At 38.9% G+C, this 27,092-nt stretch overlaps 1 protein-coding gene across 6 annotated transcripts in view; it reads left to right on the top strand.

The window, feature by feature from the left end:
* MAST2 (microtubule associated serine/threonine kinase 2) overlaps positions 1-27,092 on the top strand; it is a 202,861-nt gene that overhangs the window by 112,743 nt on the left and 63,026 nt on the right. The window contains exons 1-2 of one of the 6 annotated variants that reach the window (XM_043461469.1): positions 1,222-1,593; positions 4,234-4,428. The exons of 4 other annotated variants lie outside the window; for them this stretch is intronic. In XM_043461469.1, coding sequence (XP_043317404.1) covers positions 1,544-1,593; positions 4,234-4,428 — 245 coding nt within the window. In that variant the 5' untranslated portion in view covers positions 1,222-1,543. Of the gene's footprint in view, positions 1-1,221; positions 1,594-4,233; positions 4,429-27,092 lie in introns of those variants that run through there. One more of the 6 variants, XM_043461470.1, reaches the window with a different exon arrangement.

The following is a 27,092-nucleotide window of genomic DNA, read 5'->3' as shown; positions in this document are numbered from 1 at the left end:
TAGAGCAGTGGCTTTCAAATTTTTTAGACTATGATCCTCAATAATAGATTTTACATTATAACCCATGACACGTGTTTGCACTTATAAATAATACATATTTCAATAACAGGTGTTACAAACACAAATGTCACTAATTCTTCCCCTCACTTTGTGTGAAGCACTCTGATATTTTCTTTTCTGAAAATTCTATTTCCCTTTTAAGAAAATATTGGTCCCGACTTTCTAAATTGATCTCATGACTCACTAGAGTTGTGACCTGTAGTTGAAAAAGCACTGGTTGGAGTATGAATTAATCTTTTGGATGTTATCCTAGAAGATTAGTTTGACATACTTTGTCATCCATATGAATGAGACGATCTCATCTGAGTTGGCAGGTGCTCTGAAGCAGGGGACCAAGATTTTGCTGAATTTCCACTTCCTTAGCTGACTGTGTTTAGCTCAATAATTTATTTGCTTTTGTCAGATGGTTTGTTATGTGTTTGCACTTACCTTCCCCTTTAGATTGAGAGCTTGCCCTCTTGGGAAGGCAACACCTATGATAATAGCTAATAATTCTGTAGCACTTCCTTTGTGCTAGGCACTTTTCTGTTTTACATATAATAATCTTCACTACAACCCACCTATTAAGCACCTTACCTATTTTCATTCTATAAGTGGGGAAATGTTCAGTGACTTACCCTTCTTTACAGTTCTTCTGCAGCTTACCTCATATAATATCTGCCATAGAAATTATTTCATTAATAATTTATGGATGAAATTAAACTAAATAGTTTCTAGTCTTCTCTTAATTTGACTTATGGTGTTTCTTACCAGAAGGTTATTTAAGTGATTGGAGAGGAATACAAACTAAGTTTAAAATGATGCTGGGTTTTGTCTGAAGAAATGCAGAGTTTACTTAAATTGGTTCCTGAGCCCTAACATTACAACTATCTTGTCCTCCATCAGGTCTGGGCTTGAGAATGAATAACGTTGCAGAAATGCCCACGTATTCTTAGCTCATTATTTACTGATTTGGGATCCTTAACGTGCTTTGTTCCCGTCCGCTGCCCACTGCAGCAGCTGTTCTAGCCTGACCCACGCCTCCTGAGCTAATAGTATTTCTGTCACCGTGTGAGTTTTCCACTTGGTATGTGCAGTCTCTGCCAGAGTCCTCACTGTTGCCAGGCTTCAGGGCTGGAGGTGACTGATGTGTGGGGGAGGGGACCTGATGCTTGTCACTGAGGAGGAATGAGGTGCTCCCTGGGACTCTGATTTGTTCCAGGCTGAGTGTGAATGATGTCAGGCAGACAGAGGACAGCTGATTCATTTGGGATCTGGGACTCCTCACTCTGCCTCACTGCTGCCTTTTGTGCTCTTAGGTTTTTTTTTTAAGGGGGGGTGTTGCTGAAAATCATAATTTTGAAGGAAAGTACTTTAATTTTTGTCTTAAATTTGGGAAGCCTTTGTAAGTTTCCTTTGGCTTATGCCTGCATACCTCTTGTGTGAGAGAACTTCCTGCCAAGATCCCCAATGGGAGAGGGCAAAATCTTGAGTAGCCAGGAAAATGATGAAACGGAGGCGAGAGAGACTGGGAGCACCATGCCTGCGGATCCAGTAAGGAGGCTGGGGTCTCTGAGTGGAAACTGGCAGGTGTCAGGAAAAGAACTAATGCCAACTAACACACCTTCATTTGCTTGGATAAAGACTCTGGTTTGGAAATGCCTGTCAGGAAGAGGGCTGGGCTGGCTTCATGAATTCAAGGTCAAAACAGTGGTCCCTGGCAGAGGTATATGGGGTTTCTAATTCTAAAACCTGAGTTAGATGTCTTTTAGAGATTCTTAGGTACTTGGGAAGCCGGGCTAACAATGAAGATTTTTTTTTCTGCCTTGCATGCAAAAGTGTATTTAAAGTAAGTGTCAAAGCCCCAGTGGATATGAAAAACAAACGGAAAGGAAAATATCTCCTCTTTTGATTAGAGAGGGTATTGTATTTCTGCCCTTGGCCTGTCAGCTCAGGACCTCAGATCTGCCCTTGCAGATCCAAGCCTGAGTCTTTCAGGGCGGGAATTTTATTTCTATGTTAACCAATATAGAAATAATACTTAGGTAAGGATTTTGAAGCTGGGGAATGGAAGAAGACTTGCACTTCAGGGTAGCTTTCCCAAGAGATGCTCAGGCTTATTTAATGAAGAAATATTGAGTAAATTGATCAGCAAATTAGGGAACCAGGGAAAGGAGTACCCTAGAGTTCATTCCGCCTCAGTGATCTGTCTTGAACGGCCTTTGCTGTAACAGGGCAGAGGGAATGCCTTTCAGATTTCCTTCTCCTGAAGGGTAGTGGTTACGTGAAGACAGCATAGCTACTCAAGTAGGCGGACTTTGTCAGTGGGCTTCCTTTGGGTCATTGCCCTTCAGTGCTAGTGGATGCTCATTGATTGAACTGATGATTCTGCCAGACCTTGGGAAATCAGACTTGTTTGAAGTATAAAATCAGAAGGATTGGCACACTTTAAAAAAAAAATGGTTTATTTCCATATTAAACCTACAAAGTAAATGACCACAATAGGGAAACTTCATCAATTAAGAAAACATAGGGATTAAAAATCATCCTCTCCAAACATTAGTGTACCGGTAATTTTAATCATTGTATCTGTTTTAGTGACTTTGAATTTGGATTAGGAAGACGCTCCTTGAGGATCGAGGAAGTAGTTTATCAATCTCTTCCCTTTTTCAAACATTTCTTTCTAGATTATAGCCCCAGAGTATAACCAGTTTGCAGAGTGGTAATTAAAAACAAAGAGAATGAAATCTGGTTTTCATAGATTTTTTTATAATTTCTAATTGTATATTCATCAGATGGCTAAGCCTCATCTTATGTGATAAGATTTAAGACTCCAAAATTTTCTATAAGCAATGTTATTCAGGTTAACAAGTGTATGTTCTGATTAACTCTAGCTTATATGTATTGTTGACCCTTAAAACCACAGGTCCACTTACACCACAGATTTTTTCAATAAGTATGTGCTACAGTACTATACAATGTACAATTACTTGAACCTGCAGATGTAGAACCTCAGATACGGAGTGCTGACTATGAAGTTGGAGTGACAACTGTGAAGTTATAGACAGATTTTCAACTGCAAAGGGAGTAGACACCTGCATTGTTCAAGTGTCAACTGTAGTCGGGAACTAATTTTTTAAATTTAGATGTCATTTAGAGTTCTTTAGAAAAGTGGAAATTCTTTTTGAAAGTGAAAAATTAATATTTTTGCTTATAATTTAAAAATATATTGAGAAATTTTACCATCCTATTATATCTTCATATTGTGTACTCATCTGAGAAATATGCTGAAGCCAGCTAGAGGGATAATATATAGGAAGGTGGAGATTTCTTTTGTATATGTGTAATTAAATACAAGTAGAATGTCATCAAATCCAAACAAGTAGCAAACGATACAGGAGACTCACATCATTTTAAAACAGGTGCTTATGTGATACTTAAGTTTTTTTTCCTATCTTATAAATAAGATATTGTAGTTAAATATGGTATTTGTATAGAAAGCTATACCACTACTATACATACTAAATGCTATGCATCTGTCAATTATTTTTTTATCATCCGTGACATATCTATTATATATGATTAAAAAATAGAAATTTATATTTACCATCTGTCTGTGTTCAGTCTAATGATCTCACTTAGTCTTCTTTAGGATTTAACACATTAAGATGGTTAATTTGTTTTTTTGGGGAAAAAAATAACCTGCAAAATGAAAATTAAATAGAAGCAAAATTTATTATATATAATGAAATAACATTATTTGGTATACTCAGACTAAAGTTAGTTAACTTGGTATTTTAGATGTAATCTAACAACTTAAACTATTAAGAATGCTTTACTTTTATTGACATATATTTCTCTAGGAAATTTTAGTCATTGAACACAACATATTGTCTGTTGCTTGCTAATTGATGAATTGTAGTAAATTTACAACATTTTCACAGAAGCCAACCTAAATACTTTGAATACCCAAAGCTTAACTTTTTGGTTTTAATTCTGTGGATTAAGTTTTAGTCTCCATGGTCATTCTGTGGCAACATTGGTACTGGTATATTAATATCTGAGAATGGGAGAATGGTTTTTGACCACTTACTTTTCTTGAGCCTCTTGCCTAAACTAACCCACTTTGAATGTTTCTTTTTGGCTAAGAAATTACCACTGACTCTGTTTTTCTCTGCTGTGGTACGTTGTCAGAATCTCTGCTCTTTGCCGAGGATCTGAAGTAAACCGGCACGTACTTTCTCCCACGTCGGCTCCAGCCTGGTCCCTCTCTAAAGTCCCCTTTAGTGCCGATTGTGCTCTGGCTACTTCTCCTCTTGCCTTTTTCCTGAACACACACGCCCATAGCAGTCCTGGCAGTCCCTATTCCAGCCGCTCACTGCAGTGGAGGTAAGGAAACCTACTGTGATGAACGTGGGCCTTAGCAATTGCTTCTGGTCTGATAAGTAAAACCTAGACCTTTCTCCTTAATGATGGGGAGAAACTGCACAAAAGTGATGGCTTGTGTGAAAGGAATTTCACAGATCTCTGTTACACGCAAAATTAGGGGAAAAGTAGTGTAGCATATCAGTAGTTAGATAATTGTGTGTCCATCTTAACCAATGGGCAGCCCTGTGACCACCCCATAGGAGAAACATAACATGATAGACTGCTTGAGTTCTCTGAGGGTTAAGTAGTCCAAACCCACATTATACACAGAAGGAAAATGAGTCCATACTATATGCTGGGCACTGTTTTTCTCATGAAGGACTGTGATCACAAGGGAGTAAAGTCCCTGCTCTCAGTGAGCTTAGATTCTAGTGGAAGGAGGCAAACAAATTAGTGAGTAAATGTATAATAGATGGACATAAATGATACTGAGAAAATACAGTAGGATAAGGGGGGATGGGGACTGTGGGATCTGGGGGTTGACATTTCATATAAGATGGCCAGGGAGGTCCTCAGCAATAAGTTGACATTTGAGGAAAGACCTGAAGTAAATCTCAGAGCCAGAATAGGGATATCTGAAGGAAGAGCATTTCAGACAGAGGCAGCAGAAAGTGCCTAAGACCTGATCTAAGAGCTTGCTCTGTGTGTTCTTTGTATAGCAGAGTCCATTGAAGCTCATGTGGAATGAGTTAGGTGATGAGTGGGAAGAAATGAGGTCTGAGATATAGTGGGGAGCCAGATAAAGTAGAGCTTTAAAACCATGATAAGGATTTTTATTCTTTTACTGGGTGAGTTGAGAAGCTATTGAATGGATTAAAGCAGAAGAATGTCATGATCCAACTTAGATGAAAAGAATCGCTATGGCTGTAGTTAGAAGGCTACTGGTATATTCTAGGTGAGAGACAGTGGTTTGAACCCACGATGGTGCAGGTGGTAAGAAGTGTGGATTAGATGCAGAATCTGAAAAAAAAAAAATAGATGCAGAATCTGAGAAAATGATGAGTTAAGGATAACTGAAGATTTGGGGCTGAATAGCTAGAAAAGTTTAGTTATTGTTAACTGAGATTGGGGAACTGCAAGAGATAGCTAATTAGACATTCAGTTAGAGATATGTGAGGTCTGGGCTAAAGAGTAGAAATTGTCATCTTATAAATGAATGAATCATTAGGTTTATGAGATTATCCAGTGAGTAGAGGAGGAAATGTCAATGGATTGAGCCCTGGACTGGGGCAATCTGACTTTAAGAGATTGGGGAAACAAGGAACTAGCAGAGGAGAGACTAAAAAGGAACAGTTCTTCAGGAAGGACTAAGAAACCAATTGAAAAAATTTTTTAAGTTAAGAGGAAGATACGATTGATCAATAGGTATTTGGTAAGCTTTAGGATTGACTGGTTTGATCTTCCTGCAGTCAAAGGAACTCTCAAGAATCTTCTCCAGCACCGCAGTTTGAAAGCATCAATTCTTCGGCACTCAGCCTTCTTTGTGGTCCAACTCTCACATCCATACATGACTACTGGAAACACCATAGCTTTGACTATACAAATCTTTGTTGGCAAAGTGATGTCTCTGCTCTTTAATATGCTGTCTAGGTTTATCAGAGCTTTTTATTTTGTGACTGCAGTCACCATCTACAGTGATTTTTGGAGCCCAAGAAAATAAAATCTGTTACTGCTTCCACTTTTTCCCCATCTATTTGCCATGAAGTGATGGGTCTGGATGCCATGATCTTAGTTTTTTTAATGTTGAGTTTTAAGCCAGCTTTTTCACTCTTCTCTTTCACTTTCATCAAGAGGCTCTTTAGTTCCTCTTTGCTTTCTGCCATTAGAGAGGTATCATCTGCATATCTTAGGTTGATATTTCTCCCGACAATCATGGTTCCAGCTTGTGATTAATCGAGCCTGGCATTTTGCATGGTGTATTCTGCATATAAGTTAAATAAGCAGGGTGACAATATACAACCTTGATGTACTCCTCTCCCAATTTTGAAGCAGTCTGTTGTTCCTTATCTGGTTCTAACTGTTGCTTCTTGACCAGTACACAGGTTTCTCAGGAGGCAGGTAAGGTAATCTGGTATTCCCATCACTTTAAGAGTTCTCCACAGTTTGTTGTGATTCACATAGTCGAAGGTTTTTGCATAGTCAGCAAAGCAGAAGTAGATGTTTTTCTGGAATTCCCTTGCTTTCTCTATGATCCAACGGATGTTGGCAATTTGATCTCTGGTTCCTTTGCCTTTTCTAAATCCAGCTTGTACATCTGGAAGTTCTCAGTTCATGTAGGCAGTGGGAAGTTCTCAGGTCACGTAGGCAGTGGAAAATGGCATTCAGCCCCAAAGGATCTTGCTCTAGTATCTGTAGTCTTAACCCTGCTATAATGTTTCTGAAGAAATGTGCTATTGTGTGTTTAGTTAGTAAGTAAACAAATTCTTAGGACTTAATAGCACCCCAGCTGAGTACCATTCTAACTATTTAAAAATCTGTAAATCATTCAATCCACACACCAGGTTTGTGCAGTAGAGATTATTGTTATGCTTGTTGTGCAGATGAGAAAACAGATGTGCAGAGAGATTATAATAAATTACCTGAGATAAAACAGATGGTAAACGGCAAAAGTGGGATTAAAACCCAAGCCGTCTGGCTCCAGAAATCGTGTTCTCAACTATACTGTTCTGCTTCCCCATCTAAGATACTTCTTTCATATAGTGTGTTTTGAGCCTCAGTAACTTTGTGGACCCAGGTCTTCTCTTTTCCCAAGGTCACCTAGTCATGACATTCTTATACAAATCCACTCATACTCAGGGAGTTGGTGGTTCTAATCCATTTTCACTTTCAGGCCATTATCTTACTTCCTTTTAAAAACCTCTGTCCTTCTTTTAGGCGTGTGTCATTCCATTTTTTTCTTTTGCCCATGTTCATTGTTATTATCCACTAATTTAGTTTTGTTCTCTGAGTTCACGTTCCGAGTCTAGGACAGAAAGACTTTAATGAACACAATGATGAACCTAAATTCTACAAAATTGTTACCATTTTTGCACATTAGTACATGTGCCTAATGAACATGCTGTTATTTAGCAATTAAGCAAATATAAGTTGAAAGAGAAAAATGATTCTAATAAACAATACGAATAAGTGAATAGAATTCTAGAGCTGCTGGCAGTGAATTTAACTTCTATTTAAAAATAGATGACCCAGGAGAGATCTAGGATCTGCATACTGTCACCATGCAGGGGCCGTATTAGGATGTGTTTTATTTCCACAGAGTATACTATTTTTATGGGCTGAATTGTGTCCCCCTAAAATTCGTATGTTGAAGCTTTGAACCTCCAGTTACTAGAAGGTGACTGTACTGGGGCATAGGATTTTCACGGAGATAATTAAGGTTAAATAAGGTCTTTGGGGTGGGCTGTAATTGACTGGTGTACTTATAAGAAGGAGGCTTCCTTGGTGGCTTAGTGGTAAAGAATCCACCTGCCAAGCAGGAGATCCCTGGGTCAGAAAGATCCCCTGGAAAAGGAAACGGCAGCCCACTCCAGTATTCTTGCCTGGGAAATTCCAGCGACAGAGGAACCTGGAGGGCTACAGTCCATGGGATCTCAAAAGAGTCAGACACGACTTAGCGACTGAACAACAACAATAACTTAGAAGAAGGGGTTTAGACAGGACACAGACACAGAGGGAGAAGACAGCCATTTACAAGCCAAGGAGTAAGGCCTCAGAAGAAATAACCCTGCTGACACCTTCTAGCCCCTAGAACTGGAGGGAAATAAATGTCTCCTGCCACCCAGTCTGTGGTACTTTGATTGGCAGCCCTGGCAAACTGACACAGCTATTGAGGCTTTTGGTTGCATTGCCCAAAGGGGCTAGAAATAGTAGTTAGAACTGGCACTGCTCAGAATCTTAACCCTTTTTATTGAGTGCTGCACCTTAGTGATATATTTAAGATCTCACAGATTGTTGTCTATAGTGATTTGAAGGACAATAAAGACACAATTTTAAAATAATGATCTTTCCAATTCTTATAGTATATTTCCATTTGTTCCTTGATGAGAAGGGATAGGTCTGTTACAGACAGGTCTTGATGCTATCTTTCAAGTGTCCTAGATGGGTATGGTCAAGCTTAAGAGGCGTAATAAATGTGATTGTGATTGGGTTGAATTAACCTCAAACCTTTAGTCAACTTGTACCTCTTCTAAGAATGTGATTCTAGCCTGCTGATTGGCACTGAGACATGCATATTGCATTGTTGATAAAACCCTATTTGAAGGAGTACTAGATATGGTCCTTGGTGTAATTGATGTCCCTAAGGACAGCAGGAAGCTGTGTCTTGGGCCATTCATTGGGATTTTAGACCTCCTGGGGATAGAAGCTTGGTGTTGGCAACTCCCTGGAACATAGAATGGCTTAGGTTTTGATTCAGTTTTGAGTTGCCATTATTATCGTCAGCCCTAAAGTGCAGCAAGAAGTCCTCATTAGAATGAACTTTGTATAGGAAGAGTTCTAGCTGTAGCTTACTTCCCACTGCATAGAAATTCTTTTCGTACAATCTCTAGTGAAAAAGTTATTCTTTGGTTGAACATCTTCAGCAACAAGAAGTTCACCATCGAAGTATGTAGCTAGTACTAATTCAGGCCTCTGGCCCTTCCTGTGTCACATTTGTAAGAAGCTTTCTGTAGACTTTAATGGCAAAGGACAGGTGTTCCTTTGGGCGTCCTCCAAATCTGGGCAGCCTTTGAAACCCTTTTTTGGTAGTGTCAAGATTGTTTCCTGCCAAAGAGAAAGCACTATTTTCATTTACCAACACCTGCTTGTCTTATCTGTCTTTCTTTAAACAACTGCTTTTCAAAGTAACTCTAAAAGAGGAACATCTCCAGAACTTGTTCTTATCCTGGCCCTGTTGTAGGCAAATCACTTCCCTTCTTTTTTATGTTATTAAACTGGGGATGGTAATGGACTTCAGGTATCACTGTCAGGATACATGTAAGATTGTTCAGAATAACAATTATTGTTGCTGTAACAGTTACTTTGCTGTCTTTGTTAGATAATTCACATATTGCTAATCCTCACTTTTTTTTTGCTTCTATTATTTTTCCTTTTGCTTTCTTTTAGCTTTCTCATGTTCTAATTTTCCCTTGAGTAACTCTAGGTATCACTTATCATTATATTCTGCCCTTGGAAGTTTTGTTACTGGCTAAGATGAGGCAGTGGCAGCTGTGTTCTCTCTTGCCTTCTCACACAGGCTCACTAATTATTGCAGCTAAAACTGTCCCACTGGGGCACACCAGGACATGGAGTAGAATGAAGAACACCGAATTACATTCTCCTTTGGGCCATTTCTTGGCAGTGGGAAAAGTCCATTGAGACAGGCTTAAGGTGTTTCATTCCTATCCACCACCCCCGCTCCTGTGTAAGGAAGAGAACAACTTGAGAATATATTCAAATGTGATTCTCCTGTTAGGGAAGGGGTAGTCCTTTTTTAAAATTTTTTTAAGAAAAGATAAAGTAATGCAGAATACTAGCTGTGATTTAACCTCAGGAAGCTGTATGCCAGAGAATTGTAGATCCTGGCTTCAGTGACTCTGAATAAATATATAGTTCGATCAGGCAACATGCCAAAGGCTTGCTTTTGAATTAAGAGTAGGAAGCTGAAGGTTTCTAGGGTATTTCTATTTCTAGAAGTAGGAAAATTTTGTTTACTGGAAAACTTACTCTCTTTTAAAAATATTGTATTGTGGGAAATCTCCATAATATTCCAAAGTAGAGAGAGTAGTCTTATATCCCCACTGTAAGTTTGTTAACAACTCATGATCAGTATTATCTCATATATATCCCACCTATTCCCCCCCATACTCAGTTATTTTAAAGCAAATCTCATTTCATTTAATCTGTAAATATATCAGTTTGTATCTCTAAAGGTAAGAACTCTTATCTAGCAATATCATCAAATATCTAGTCAGTGTTCAAATATTTTATGACAGTTGGTTTTTTTAAAAAATCAGTATTCAAATATGCCAACACAGTTTGTTTGATTCCTGTATCTCTTAGGGCTTCCCTGATAGCTCAGTTGGTAAAGAATCAGGAGACCCCGATTCGATTCCTGGGTTGGGAAATTCGCTGGAGAAGGGATAGGCTACCCACTGCGATATTCTTGGGCTTCTCTTGTGGCTTAGCTGGTAAAGAATCCACCTGCAATGTGGGAGACCTGGGTTCAATCCTTGGGTTGGAAAGATCCTCTGGAGAAGGGAAAGGCTACCCACTCTAGTATTCTGGCCTGGAGAATTTCATGGGCTATATAGACCATGGGATCGCAAAGAGTCAGACATGACTGAGCAACTTTCACGTTCATCTCTTAGGTAGGGTGACCATATAATTTATTATCTAAACTAGGAAGCTTTTAATAATGAAAGAGGACTCTATTAACAGTTATACTGGAATATCAGGCATGAACCTGGGTTATAATGGACAAATTGGGGTGTCTGGTCACTCTACCTTTAAGTTTCTTTGGTTCTCCCATCCTCTTTTTCATTTCCTTTTCTTCCTTGTATTTAATTTGTTGAAGCAACTGAGTTGTTTATCCTTGTAGACTTTCCCACATTCTGTATTTTCCTGATTGCATCCCTGAGAAGTTATTTAACATGATCTTCTGACCTCTGTAAACTGTAAACTGTAGGTTAGATCTGATTCTGATTTGATATGGGGGCCTGGGGAAGAATACTTAACAGAATTTGGTGCAGTGTACAGCTGTTAGGACTCAGGTCATGTCAGGTTTCTCCCTTGTTTTGATAGTAGTGGTCTTTGATAATTATTACTTACACCCGTTATTTTATTATTTTGCAAAAGTGATATTCCCATTCCTTTTCCATTTATTAGCTACAGTGTTTACACGAAGAGAATTTCCCCCTTTGTTATCTATTTGTTACCCTAAGGTACGGGCTTCCCAGGTGGTGCTAGTGGTAAAGAGTCCACCTGCCAATGCAGGAGATGTAAGAGACATTGGTTCAATCTCTGGGTTGGGAAGATCCCCTGGAGGAGGGCATGGCAACCCACTCTATTATTCTTGCCTGGGAATCCCATGGACAGAGGAGCCTGGTGGTCTACAGTCAGTCCTTAGGGTCTCAAAGAGTCAGATATAACTGAAGTGACTTAGCACACACACTACACCCTAAGGTACAGTTAGGTACTCTTACTCTTTTTTTAAAGGAAATTTTATTGGAGTGTGGTTGATTTACAATGTTGTGTTAGTTTCTGCTCTACAGCAAAGTGAATCAGTTATACATATACATATACCCACTGTTTTTTAGGTTCTTTTCCCATTAAGGTCATTACAGATTATTGTGTAGAGTTACCTGTGCTATGGGCTTCCCAGGTGGTGCCAGTGGTAAAGAACCTGCCTGCCAATGCAGAAGACTAAGAGACCTGGGTTCAATCCCTGAGTTGGGAAGATCCCCTGGAGAAGGGCATAGCAACCCACTCCCATATTCTTGCCTGGAGAATACCATGGATAGAGGAGCCTGGTGGGCTATACTTGTGCTGTACAGTAGGTTCTTATTTGTTAACTATTTTATATATGGTTGTTGTTGTTCAGTTGCTAAGTTGTGTCCGACTCGTTGGACCCCATGGACTGCAGCATGCCAGGCTTCTCTGCCCATCACTATCTCTCTGAGTTTCCTCAAACTCATGTCCATTGAGGCAGAGATGCCATCCAACCATCTTATCCTCTGTTGCCCCCTTCTCCTCAATTTTTCCCAGCATCAGGGTCTTTTCCAATGAGTCAGCTCTTCACATCAGGTGGCCAAAGTATTAGAGCTTCAGCATCAGTCCTTCCAATGAATATTCAGGGTTGACTTCCTTTAGGATTGACTGGTTGGCTCTCCTTGCAGTCCAAGAGACTCTCAAGAGTCTTCTCCAGCCCCACAGTTCCAAAGCGTCAGTTTCTCAGTGCTCAGCCTTCTTTATAGTCCAACTTTCACATCCGTACATGACTACTGGAAAAACCATAACTTTGACATTTTATGTATAGTAGTATGTATATGTCAATGCCTGTCTCCCAATTTATCCCTCTTTCTTCTTTACTCTCTAGTAAGCATAAGATTGTTTTCTATATCCGTGATCCTATTAGGTGCCCCTACTTTTTTTTTTTTTGCCACACCATGCAGCATGCAGGATTGTAGTTTCCTGACCAGAAATTGAGCCTGCTGTCCCTGCAGTAGAAGTGCAGAGTCTTAACCACTGGACTACCAGGGAAGTCTCTAGGTACCCTTATTCTTGAGTCAACTTGGACTCTTACGTGGACCTTCAACCTGACGCCCAAGTGTCACATACTTCGTTGGTCAGTGTTTTATAACTGTTGTTCTGTAGTGAAGATTGTTTAGCCAGAAAAGTGCAACTGGAGACTTTTGTCTCTGTGATAGCCCTTGGGGCTTGTCATTTTAGTAACTGTTGACTGAATGTTCAGCTAATCAAAACCTTTGCTTGCTCTTTTGGCTCCTAGTAGTCATTCTTGGACTACTTGACAAGGCGCCTTGTCATATAGACTCTGGAGTGGTAAAAACTGATGTAGGTGCTCTGAGAGGTAATGACTGATCCAGGTAGCAGGAACCCAGTAGCTGCACAACTGCAGAAGATAAACGTTATTTGTTAAGCTCCTTTAGGAGGGCCTCTTGTAGCAGCTTCACTTTCGTGCCCCTGGATGCTACAGGAGGAGGGGCCCCTGCTTATCCTGATTGCCCCAGGGACTAGGATCCCTTTTCTGGTCTTGATAGATAGGATGCTCAGTCACTTCAGTTGTATCCAACTCCCCACGATCCCATGGACTGCAGCCTGCCAGGCTCCTCTGTCCATGGATTTTCAAGGCGAGAACACTGGAATGAGTTACCATTTCCTTCTTCAGATAAATAGGATAGGTTGGGGATTAGAGAGTCTTTCTACTGAGGAACTAGTATACTAGGGGAAGAGTTAGAGAACCCAAATAATTTTCATGATGATTCTAGGCACAGAAGAATTAATTTTCATGGTATATCTTCAGGATAAATTCCTAGAATTGGGCATGCTGAGTTGAAGAATAAATGCATATGTAGTTTTATAATTTTTAGACTTCATTCTTTTTAATTCAGCCATTAAACTAAATGGCTGAATTAAAAAGAATGTGTTGTGTGTTTATTTTCTCTTTATCCATTCATCCATTCAGTATTTTATAATTTTATTTATAAAACATGTAAATTTTCCCCTATTCAACTATTTTTTAGTTTTTCAAGTTTTGATTCATTAATTTTTTATGCTATTCATGTATATTTCTGACGATCTAAAACAATCTATATTTGCAAGTCTTTTTTAGATTTCTATTAATTGATTTTTAACCTCTGGAAATTCATCTTCCCATTTTTTATTTTATTGGTTGGCTTTCTTAGCATTAGATTTTTTTCAAGTGTTTTGGTTATTATTGTGACTGGTAATTTATTTTCTTTGTAGTTATTGCTCACATATGCAAGGCTGACAGTTTCATGTATTTCTGTCTTATCCTCAGCTTTTTGAGTCTTCTTTTTTTTTTAAACTTTCATTGGCCAGAGCTTCTGGTATTAGGTTCAGGGGTAGCAAGGATAATAGGCACCCTTTTGTTTTGTTTTTTCCTCTGACCTTAAAAGGAATGTATCTTAAGTTTCTCTCTTGAGTATAATAATTTTCTTTTAAATTTAGAGTAAAGAGCCTTTATAAAATTAAGAAAATTTCTTAATTTTTCTTTAAAACTTTCTTTGAGTTTTTCTTTAAATCCTGTTAAACTTTATGAAATACCTTTTCTCTGTTTTTTCTCTCCAAAATGTTTCTGCATTTCAAATACACAATATTAAAAATCATATTTGCTAGTATTACTAGCACTCATCAGAAAAGTCTAAATATTGGAAAGCTGTCAAACTCCTGACATAAGTTCAAAATTCTGATTTTTACTTAAAAAGTTGGATTTTATCATTGGCAATAAATACTGTCAGTTGTTTCTTAAAATAATAGGCTTATTTTGTTCATGTCACGAAACTCTTTGCAAAAACTTAAGTCTGAATTACTGTGAAATGATGTTCATGTAAAAAGTGGCTCACACTGAACCAACAGCACAAGTATCTTCTTTAATGCCTTCATTGTGCTTTGATAATTCAGTAGTAAGTAGTGTTTCATGCATACTTCTTATTGTATCACACAGAGTATTTAAGAAATAGTCAAGATTTAATAAAATTACTAATTTTTATTGTTTTGACAAGTACGTTCTGAGTCAATCTAATTTAAGATTTTTTTTTTAAACTGCAAGTGAGTGGTGGTGAAATATACTGAGAACATTTTAGTTCCATTTATGCTGAGGTGCCAGAAGTTTTACCCACTATTGGCGTTGTAGTATTACTTAGAATTAAAACATATATGCTTATAAAGGAAATGGACCTATAATTTTCAAAGGGTGTTGTTATTCATCTTTGAATTAAAGTTATACTGATGTCATGAAACAACTTAGGCAACTTTCCAACTTATTCTGTTTTCTAGTACAAGTTTGTAATAAGCCAAGGATTACTTGTTGCTTCTAAGTTTGTTAATTATCTCCTGTAGAGAGCTACTTGGCTTGTGATGGGAGTCATGTGGTGATGCACAATAAATTCTGTAATGGAAGGTTATATAAAAATCAGTGCCAGTGTATGGAAATCAGTCTTTAATTCTGCCCTGGAGAACTCAATAAGGGCTTAAGATAGAAGGAAGTTTCTTGAGTTGGTAAGAGAATAATTAACATATACTTGTCAGGTACGCATTTGAAACAAGGGTAGAAGGAGAAGCAATAGATGTGCATGGGAGTGGAGACATAATGGCATGGGCTTGTTTAGTTAGTATTGCGGTGTAGACCATCTAGAGGGTGGATTTGTGGGAAGGTGATGATGAGTAGAACAGATCGGCAGGGGGCTGGCCATATCATGAAGGGGAGTGAATGGCATGCTAATCACTAATTTAGGTATTTATTTGTTTAACTGTGACAGTTGTCAGAGAATTTTGAGCAGAGGTGTGAGAATGATCACTTGCTAGTTTCCTTTAAACTATGATGGTCCAGACTAGAACCATGGTTGTACCAATTAAAATGCAGTGTAATTATTGTGATTACATTACTGATTGCTGCAAATTTCTTTTCCTACCCCAACTATCCCTTTCTTCTTCACTTTACATATGTGTAAACCACAGTCATTTTAAATTTAATTTTTATTTTGTTGAAGTAATATATGGACCTAATTTCAAAAGCCATTGACTTCTTTAAGGCTTGTAAGAGAAAACTAGATATTCTCTTATCCCACTCTTACCGTCCTTGATTTTTGCTTCTCAAAAGTAAGCACTTTAAATTATTTCATCTAAAAACAAAAAAAGAAAAAAACCAAACAAAAAATAATTTCATCTATAATCAATTCAATTATGACTTAATAACTGTTATCCTAGTTGAATCATTGTATGCTGTGATTATGTTTATTTTACAACTTTTTGTTTTCTTGGTAGTAACTACCTCACTTTTGCATTGCTTTATATTTTATTTAGAATTCATTTGCTCATCCCTGAATTTTCCATCGGAAGTGTAAAATGCAGTAGGTTATACTAGATGATCTCATCCTCCCTCTCACACTCCCCTCTGCATCATCACTCCTAGAACCCTCTCATCTTCTGCTCCAGTCTAGGCTGACTGTTCTCGAGTCTTCTTGCATAGTTGGCATCATGGTATTACCAGTACCTCTTTCCACTGTGGAGTCCAATACAGTCCCCTGATTTTCTGCCTTCCTCTTAGTCATATCCTTCATTTTAGTAGAGCATAGACACCCAGATTCTTTTTTTTTTAAAGATACCTCTTATAAGCGGTATCATATTATAATTATCTTTGTCTGGGATGAAACCCATGTCCTCTGTATCACCAGGAGGATTCTTGTTCACTGTATCACAAGCGAAGTCCCAGATTCTTTTTTTTTTTTTAAAAGGCACCTATGTTCAGTAAATGTTGCCTGAGCTCTTTTCCTTCACATATCTAATTTTCTTCAGCTGCAAGCCTCTGAAGGCCAGTGTTTGATTACATTCATTCCAGCACTTGGCCCAGAACCTTGCAATTAATTATCACTAAAAACGACTGGGATATTGAGGTTTGATTACTGAAAGTTGGGGCTCGGCTCTAAGAGTGGCCACTGTATCCATGGCTACCTCATAGAAACAGAACTGTGTTCTGATCTTCTCTATTATGGAAACTTGGGTGCAGGCCAGACAGCTGGGCCATTTATTGAGGGAGGAGGCAGGAAAGAAGGGTTGTTACTAATTCAGGGTTTAACCTGGATATTGAACAAACATATGGAGTGACTGCAAGATATTTTGTGATTCCCCTTAACCACTAACTCTTAAAGAAACCAATCTGGACATGTAACCTGGAAGTGGGCTTCTTCTTTGGTACTTTCAAAGAAATCTGGAAGCTTGGGAACTAGTAAAGGCAAACCAAATATACCACAACTTCCCAGATACTGTGTAATCAGGGATAAAGCAAGACAATTTCATTTTACCAAGGCCCATATTTGTAGTAGAAGTGAACTCCATTCAAAGAAAAAATATCTCTAGTTTCATTGACCGCTTTCCTTTGATCACCAAGAAATGCACTGCTCTAAGAATGCATTACAGGACTGTTCTCTCCCATTCATTAGTCATCCAAACAATAATATCTCTGTGTTTCAGGTTCCTTATCTGTATAAATAGGGGTATAGTAGTACCTACTTCATGGGGTGTGAGATACTACATACAGTGCTTTCAACAGTGCCCAGTTAGCACTTAATAAATACTAGCTATTATGATTATTGTTTTAAATGCATAGCTAAATTCAGTAGAATGTGAGGAAAATCCCAAGAGACCTAAATCTAAGCGTGAAAACAACATCTAACAGTGGAAACCAATGTTGGAACTTCCAAGAAACAGGGCCAGGGAGGAAGCTATGTTGTATTATATTAGTCCTGGTATCTTTTAGGGGAAAGTAGATGAGGCCTTGGGCTTCTTTAGAATAGGGAGACCCTAAGTTAGGGTAGAATTAAGACCTCATATATAATTAGGACTCCTCAAAGGGCTTTACCCTCAGTGTAGGAATGGACTGGGAAAAATTTTGTCCACTGACATGGAGAGATGAAATGAAGTTCTTTAATATCATCTGGGTTTTAAATAGGTTCTTAATAAGAAAGAAGAAAAAGTCTCTTTGAGAATTTTAAACTATAAACCTTTATTAAACTGAATTTGGGACCTAGAGTTTATACCACATGTTTAGTTTTAAGAGCTGATTCTAGGTTGTAAAGAACTCTGACAGATTTGTCCAAAACAAATTCAAAGAGATTTTAAAGACATACCTTCAAATCAGGTAGCACAATATTCCTATGAAGCCACACTAGTGGGTAGTTTATAGTACAAAATGATAGACTATACATGGAAGCAGGCCACCATAAATGAAAATCATTAGAAAAAAGGAACAGTAAGATTAGATTCCTATGAACTTAAAAGTAGCAAATGAGTATATTTAAAGCGAATAAAAATGTAAATGGAGATAAAAATGAGAGAACAGAAAATGTTTAATTTTAAAAGATCAGGCATATTTCCAAAAAATGCCAATTAGAATTTAAGAAATTAAATACATTGCAACATTGAATTTGAAAACTTAGTAGTCAGGTTATATAGTAGAGCTGTAGACAAAGCTAGAAAAATTTTATCTAAAGTGCAGCACAGAGATGGAAAAGGTGTAAAATATGAATGAGAACTAAGAAATACAGAGGATACAATTACAGGGTCCAATATAGAAAATAGAGAAATGGGGAAAAGGCAGTATTTAGAGATAATGACTGAGACCAGAATTGATTAGAAACCAAAACAACATCATGGAGCACAAAAGGTAGAAATAAATCTCCATCTAGATACATTGCAGTAAAATTTCAGAACCAAAAACAGACAGAGGTCTTAAAAGAACTAGAGAACCCTTAATAATTCACAAAAACTGAAGGAGCTCCTATGAATGAGTTCAGCAAGGACATTTACCTAAGGAAATTGAAAACATGTAATGTACACACAAACACATAGCTATTCGTAACAACGTCATTTAAAATAGCTAAAAAGTAGAAACCACCCAAGTGTCCATCAGTTTATGAATGGATGAATAAAATGTTTGTATATTCTTCACACAATAGAGTATTATTCAGTCATAAAAAGAAATGAAGAACTGACAAATACTTCATTGTAGATGAAACGTGCTGAGTAGAAGAAGCCAGAGTCAAGGCCACATGACATATGATTCCATTGATGTGAAATATCTAGAACAGGTGGAATCCGTAGAGACAGAAGTTCTTTGGTGGTTGCCTGGGAAGAGGGGAAGGAAAGATGGGAATGGAGAGTGACTGCTTTATGGTACAGGGGTTCTTTTGGGGTAATGAGAATGTTCTGGAATTAGTGGTGGTTGCACACTTACGAGTGTATGAAAAACCACTGAATTGTACACTTTCAAAGGTTGAATTCTGTAATATGTGTAAGTAAGTAAGTGAAAGTTGCTCAGTCACGTCTGACTTTGTGCGACCCTATGGACTATATAGTCCATGGAATTCTCCAGGCAAGAATACTGGAGTTGGTAGCTGTTCCCTTCTCCAAGGGATCTTCCCAACCCAGGGATCAAAACAGATCTCCTGCATTGCAGGCGGATTCCTTATCAGCTGAGCCAGCAGGGAAGCTGTGAGATGTGAATTATATCTTAAAAAAATTGTGGTTTAAAAGAAAAGCAGCCAGAGAGAAAAGAAAAATTAACTGCAAAGGAACAACAATCTTGAGAGCAAGCTTCTCAGCAGCAATAACAGGAGCCATAAGACAATGGACTATCTTTAAGGTATTGAGAAAAAAGGTACTCTCAATAAGAGGTTGTAGAATTCCATACTTGTGGAAGTCATTGAGAAAACTAAAGCCATCTTCAGACAGACAATGAAATTGAGAAGGTTTATCAATATCAGATTTTCAGTGAAGTAATTGCGAAGAAAAGAAGAAAGTTGTGAGATCCAGGAGGGAATGCTGACCAAAGAAATTAGAAATATGAGTAAATCAATGCAAGCGGTTACTGTATGAAACAGTAATTACTAATTTGGTATTGTAAAAGCAAGATAGACCTGAAGCACTGGACCAAATAACATGTATATTAGAAGGGGCAAGGAGAACTGGAGTTAAGATCTAATTTTGTTCAGAAGGGAGGGTTGAGATGCCAGCTATCCTTAGACCTAAGACTTAGACTCCTGTTAAGACAAGAATGCCTATTAAAAGTTTAGTAACAGTAACTGTGTTTAAAAAATACATAATTTCCAAACCAGTAGAGTAGGAGTTAAAAAGTACTTTATTAACCCAAGGAGAGCTGCCATCCCCCAAAAAGGCAGAACAAGGGGGATTCTTGGGGCAGGTCACAGTGTTGCACAGGGAAATGTGGAAGGTGACATTGGAGGAGGTAAGGGGTATTTGCCATCGTATAGGTGGAGGAAGGGCATTCCAAGTGAAGGGAACAGTTGGTGCAGTGGTCCAAGTAGCTTGGTGTCTTCATGTGAAGTTAGCAGCCTTTGCGAGGTTTTGGGCAAATAAGTGAAATCATCTGATGTATGTTTTAAAAGGATCACAGTGGCTGCTTGCGTTGAGAACAGACTGGCAATAGGAGACAGGAGTAAATTAGAGAGACTAGTTAGGAGGCTGTTGAAATAATCCAGGCAGAAGACAAATAGTGGATTTATCTCCAAGCAGCACCCTTTGTTGACCAAGAGAACATGCATTTTCTCCCACTCTAGCTTCTTGGGACTTCCTTGGTAGCTCAGCTGGCAAAGAATCCACCTGCAGTGCAGGAGATCTGGGTTCGATCCCTGGGTTGGGAAGATCCCCCGGAGAAGGGAACAGCTACCCAGTCTAGTATTCTGGCCTGGGGAATTCCATGGACTGTATAGTCCATGGGGTCGCAAAGAGTCGGACACGACTGAGTGACTTTTACTTTACTAGCTTCTTAATATGTACAGGGACATCATCCTAGTTGTTACTCTGAAATACCACCTGGAAGTGCATGACCTTAAATGGTTCCAGATTCTTGTCTATTTTATTGATCACAGTTAATGAAGCAGAAGTGGTCTTTTCCACACTCTTAATTCAGAAAGGAAATAGCCATGTAGTAGTCAATTCATTACCGAGTACTTAGATCCCTAACAGCAGCTGGACTTCTGGAACTGAGAGGCTGGAGATTAGAGGCACTGAGGGGTCTGCAACCATGTATCCTACTGTATATTCCTTCAAACTGGGAAACAGACTTCCTAAATATTTGATTTGAGTACCTGCTAGTTGCTGAGGGAAGGGATTTTTGAAGGCTGGGAAGTCTCCAAATATGGTCACAGTTCAGCAGTTTCACAGAGCTTGCACAGGGTGCCTTAGTACTTGCTCCCACTATCCATGGTGGGGTGACCATGGTGAAGCAAGTAGTAAGATAAAGTACCAGACCTTGCTGCGAGTGACCAAGTGACTGGCATGGTAGTGGGCAGCAGTCTGGTTTAACCCAGTCCTTGCAATGGGCAGCAGAGCATCAGCTCAGGGGCTTCCAAGTTACCTTCCATCAGCTGAGAGTTGGTGTGGCTGACTCTGTAAACATCCGGTACCTTAATCTTCTGGAATGGAAAAATGAAGGCCCGCCCTTTATCTTCTAGGATCCTGGGGAAGTGGCCACTGCTTGCTGAAATGGAAAAATTAGGCAGTTCTTGCTTTGGATCTCAGCTGAGTCATGACGTCCGTACCAGGGTGTCTGACCTTTTTTTCCTTCCCCTGGCAGCTGTTGCAGATTTGCCAAGTGAGATTATATGTACCTTCATAAAAAGGCGTGTGGCCTAGAAATGTGATCTTTAGTGTTTTGAATCTAATTCAGATTTTAATAAGACCATGACAAATGAAATGAGAATCAATTGTCTGTCCCTGCCATTTCAAGAGATCTTTGTTTTCATACAAGAGAAGTTTGGACATAGTGGTTGGATATACTTTACAAATGTCAGGTGTCCTCTTTTATTGTAATTGTCGTAACAAATTATACTCATCCATTCATCCACTTAACAGATTTATTGAGAGTCTGCTAAGTGTCAGGCAGAGTTCTCAGCACTGCAGAATATAGCAATAAACAAAGTCTGTACAGACCCCTGATCTCATAGAGCTTAAGATTCTAAGACAGCAAACAGAATGAATGTGAAATGCATAGCATGTTAGGTAACAGCGAGTGCTGTTGAAAATATATCAGGAAAGGAGGAGAAGAGTATTTGGGAGGGTGGATGTTACCATTTTAAATAGAACGGTCAAAGGAAAATCCATTCAGAAGACTGTACTTGAGCAAAGACCTGAAAGAGGAGGGAGTAAGTCATGAGGGAAACGGGCAAAGGAAGCCGCCTTTGGGAAAGCCCTGAGGCAGTGGTGCACATGCATGTTCTAAGAGAAGTGAGGAGGCCCGTGTGGCTGCAGTAGAGTGAGCCGAGGGACAGAGGTAATGGAGATCCAGGCCACGTACAGCTTGTCGGCCATTGTAAGAACACTGACTTTTACTCTCACTGAGACAGAGAATTTTAAGCAGAAAAGTGACTTTGATATTATTTACATTAAAAAATAAATAGCTTTATTAAATTGTGGTTGAAATATAATAGGCTATACATATTTAAAATGTACAATTTGGAGCTTCCCTGCTGGACCACTGGTTGAGACTCCACCTTGTAGTGTAGGGGACATGGGTTTGACCCCTGGTCTGGGAACTAAGATCCCACATGCCATGGAGCAACTCAGCCCATGAACCACAACTACTGAGCTTGCCTGCCCTAGAACCTGTGTGCCACAGTTAGAGAGCCCACATAGAGAGCCCACATAGAGAGTGAAAGATCCCACATAGTGTAAGTAAGATTCTGCTTGCCCCAACTAAGACCCGATGGAGCCAAATAAATAATAAATACAAATGAATGGTGCAGTTTGATGGATCTTGATATATGTATGTGTCTCTGAAACCATTTGTACAATAAACATTCAAGACAGTAAACGTATCTACAGCTCCCGGATGTCCTTATGCCTCATTATAATATGTCCCCTGCCTCTGGTCAGGAAGCCTGTTATCTGTTGTCCGTCCCTACAGGTTAATGTTTTCTTGAATTTTATGTAAATGGAATTGTTCAGTATGTACTTTTTTATGTCTGGCTTCTTGATTTCAGCATAATTATTTTGAGATTCATTTATTGTGTGTATCTTAGCTCATACCTTTTTATTGCTGAATAGTAGTCCATTGTATGGGTATATTATGATTTGTTTATGTTAGTGAACATTTGAGGTGATTTCTAGGTTTTTGGCTATCACAGGTAATAAACAGCCTATGGTCCTGCTCTTTTACCCAATCTATCAGTCTTTGTTTTAGCTAAATATATATTTAGAACATTTGCATTTTATGAGATTATTAATGTAACTGATTAAAGTGAAAGAGGAGAGTGAAAAAATTGGCTTAAAGCTCAGCATTTAGAAAACTAAGATCATGACATCTGGTCCCATCACTTCATGGCAAATAGATGGGGAAGCAGTGGAAACAGTGGCTGACTTTATTTTTCTGGGCTCCAAAATCACTGCAGATGGTGATTGCACCCATGAAATTAAAAGACGCTTACTCCTTGGAAGGAAAGTTATGACCAACCTAGACAGCATACTAAAAAGCAGAGACATTACTTTGTCAACAAAGGTCTGTCTAGTCAAGGCTATGGTTTTTCCAGTGGTCATGTATGGATGTGAGAGTTGGACTATAAAGAAGGCTGAGCACCGGAATTGATGCTTTTGAACTGTGGTGTTGGAGAAGACTCTCGAGAGTCCCTTGGACAGCAAAGAGATCCAACCAGTCCATCCTAAAGGAAATCAGTCCTGGGTGTACATTGGAAGGACTGATGCTGAAGCTGAAACTCCAATACTTTGGCCACCTGATGCGAAGAACTGACTCATTTGAAAAGACCCTGATGCTGGGAAGGATTGAGGGCAGGAGGAGAAGGGGACGACAGAGGATGAGATGGTTGGATGGCATCACCGACTCAATGGACATGGGTTTGGGTGAACTCCGGGAGTTGGTGATAGACAGGGAGGCCTGGTATGCTGCGGTTCATGGGGTCGCAAAGAGTCTGACATGGTTGAGCGACTGAATGTAATTGAACTGATTGAACTGACTGATTGAACTGAATGTAGTTGGATTTAAATCTATCCTCTTGCTTATCGTTTTCTGTTTGGCCCAGCTATACTTGTTCTTTTTCTGCCTTCCTTTAAGTAAGTAAGTAAGTGTTAGTCTCTCAGTCGTGCCTGACTCTGTGACCCCATGGACTGCAGCCCACCAGGCTCCTCTGTCCATGAGATTTTCCAGGCAAGGATACTGGAGTGGGTTGCCATGTCCTTCTCCAGAGGATCTCCCCAACCCAGGGATCGAACCCAGGTCTCCTGCACTGCAGGCAGATTCTTTACCTACTGAACTACTGTGAGTCCATTTTATTTCTTTTATTGGCTTATTAACTATCAGTTCAGTTCAGTTCAGTCGCTGAACTGAGTCAGTTCAGAGTCATGTCTGACTCTTTGCGACCTCATGGACTGCAGCTCTCCAGGCTTCCCTGTCCATCACCAACTCCTGGAGCTTGCTCAAACTCATGGTAATCAAGTCGGTGATGCCATCCTCTGTTGTCCCCTTCCCCTTCTGCCTTCAATCTTCCCCTGTATCAGGGTCTTTTCCAATGAGTCAGTTTTTTGCATCAGGTGGCCAAAGTTTTGGAGCTTCAGCATCAGTCCTTCCAATGAATATTCAGGGTTGATTTCCTTTAGGATTGACTGGTTTGATCTCCTTGCAGTCAAAGGGACTCTCAAGAGTCTTCTCCAATACCACACTTCAAAAGCATTAATTCTTCGGTGCTCAGCTTTCTTTTTGATCCAACTCTCACATCCATACTTGGCTCCTGAAAAAAACCATAGCTTTGACTGTATGAACCTTTGTTGGCAAAGTAATGTCTCTGCTTTTTAACATGCTGTCTAGGTTTGTTTTTCTTTGAAGGAGCAAGCATCTTTTAATTTCATAGCTGCAGTCACCATCTGCAATGATTTTGGAGCCCAAGAAATTTTAGGAGCCCGACTTCTATACTTTATTTTTCTTCTGCACTACTTGCGTTAGTGTTTAAAATGTAAAATTTTAACTTCTGGTTTATCTTAAGGTAGTATTATACCACTTCATACTTAATGTAAGAGCCTCACTGTAGTATATTTCCATTCTCCCCTCCCAGCCTTGCTGTTATGGCTATCCTGCTTGCATTTTATATCTACATATGTTGAACCTAGACAGCATATTAAAAAGCAGAGACATCACTTTGCTGACAAAGGTCCAAATACTTGAAGCTATGGTTTTTCCAGTAGTCATGTATGGATGTGAGAGTTGGACCATAAAGAAGACTGAGCACTAAAGAATTGATGCTTTCAAATTGTGGTGCTGGAGAAGACTCTTGAGAGTCCCTTGGACTGCAAGGAGATCAAACCAGTCAATCCTAAAGGAAATCAACCCTGAATACTCATTTAAAGGACTGATGCTGAAGCTAAAGCTCTAATACTTTGGCCACCTGACGCGAAGAGTCAACTCATCGGAAAAGACCCTGATGCTGGGAAAGGTTGAAGGCAGGAGGAGAAAGGGGCAACAGAGAATGAGATGGTTGTATGGCATTACTGACTCAATGGACATGAGTTTGTGCAACTCCAGGAGATAGTGAAGGACAGGGAAGCCTGGCGTGTTGTAGTCCATGAGGTCACAAAGAGTCAGACACAACTGAGCAACTGAACAACAGCAACGAACAACAGTGTTGTAAACCCCACAGTAAATTATTGTGTTTCCATTAAAATTCAAGAAGAGATTTGGGTTTTTTTTGTTTGTTTTTGGCTATACCCAGAGGCTTTTGGGAAGTTTAGTTTCTCAATCAGGGATTGAACCTGTGCCTCTTGCAGTGGAAGCATAGAATCCTAACCACTGGACTGCTAGGGAAGACTCAAGAAGAGACTTTAAAAAGAAAAAAAGAAAAATGGTTTATGTTTATAATTTTTGGTGCTTTTCTTTATGTAGATCCAGATTTCCATCTAGTATAATGCTCCTTCTGCTTACTATAGTGCAGATCTGTTGATAATGAGTTATTTCAGCTTTTGTGTGTCTGAAAAATCTTTATTTGGACTACCTTTTTTGAAAGATATTTTCACTTGGTATTGAATTCTAGGTTCAGTGCTTTAAGACATTTCTTCACTGTCTTCTGGCTTGCATCTTTTTCCAAGCAGAAGTTTGTTGTCATTGTTATCTTTATTCAATTGTGTTATGTAATTTTTCTATCTGGCAGCTCTTAAGATTTTATCATCAGTTTTAAGTAATTTGATTGTGATATGCTTTGGATGCTTTTCTTCATGTTTCTTGTGCTTGGGGTTCAATGAGCCAGTTAGATCTGGGAGTTTATAATTGTCAAATTTGGAAAAATTTCAGCAGTTATTTCTGCAAATATTTTTTCTGTTTCTCCCCCCGTCCCTTTCAGGGATTAATGACACAGTGGTTGGCAGAAGTTATTGCACAGCTCCCTGGTGCTCTTTCCATTTAAAAGTTCCCTTTTCTCTGGCACTGAAACATGTATATTACCATATGTAAAATAGATGACCAGTGCAAGTTCAATTCATGAAGCAGGGCACTCAAAGCTGGTGCTCTGGGACAACCCAGAGGGATGGGGTGGGGAGGAAGGTGGAAGGGGGGTTCAGGATGAAGGGGATACATGTATACCCATGACTGATTCATGTCGAGGTATGGCAAAAACCACCACAATATTGTAAAGTAATTAGCCTCCAATTAAAATAAATAATTTTTAAAAATAAAAAATTTCTTTTTTCTGTTTCATTTTGCATAGTTTTTTTCTCACTGTATCTAGGATCACGAATCTTTCTTCTGCAGTGCTTTATCTCCTGTTAATGTCATCCTGTTTTAATTTTCATCTGAGACTCTTAATCTCTGGAAGTCCTATTTGGATTTTTAAAAGTATCATCCATAATCTCTCCTTAATATGCTTACACTTTCCTGTGCCTCACTGAAAATATAGAGGCTTCCCCGTTGGTCCATGGTTAAGACTCTGCCTCCAATACAAGAGATGCGGGTTCGATCCTTGGTCGGGAAACTAAGATCCCATTTGCTGCGTGGCAGCTAAACCCACACATCACAGGTAGAGAATCCTGCATGTCCCAACGAAGATCCACACAGCTAAAAATAAATAAATAAAATTTTTAAAAGGGGGAAAAAAAGTATGTTTAGAAAATATGGAATATAGTTATAATGATTTTGTTATTTCTCTTCTGATTCTGTGTGTACCATCTCTGGCTTTGTTATTTCTACTCTCCCCCACCCCCCACACCACATCATGGGTCATATTTCCCCCTTTTTTCCATGCCTAGTAATTTTTATTATGTACCAATCACTGAATTTGACTTTGTATGACAGATTTTTTTTTTTTGCTTTATTTTTGAAGCCTTATTATTATTTTTATTATTGAAGTATTATTTTTGAGCCTTATTCTGGGACACAA

The sequence above is a fragment of the Cervus canadensis genome, chromosome 2 (assembly GCF_019320065.1).
Source record: "Cervus canadensis isolate Bull #8, Minnesota chromosome 2, ASM1932006v1, whole genome shotgun sequence".
Taxonomy (NCBI): Eukaryota; Metazoa; Chordata; class Mammalia; order Artiodactyla; family Cervidae; genus Cervus; species Cervus canadensis.
This window is presented reverse-complemented; position numbering and strand designations above follow the sequence as displayed.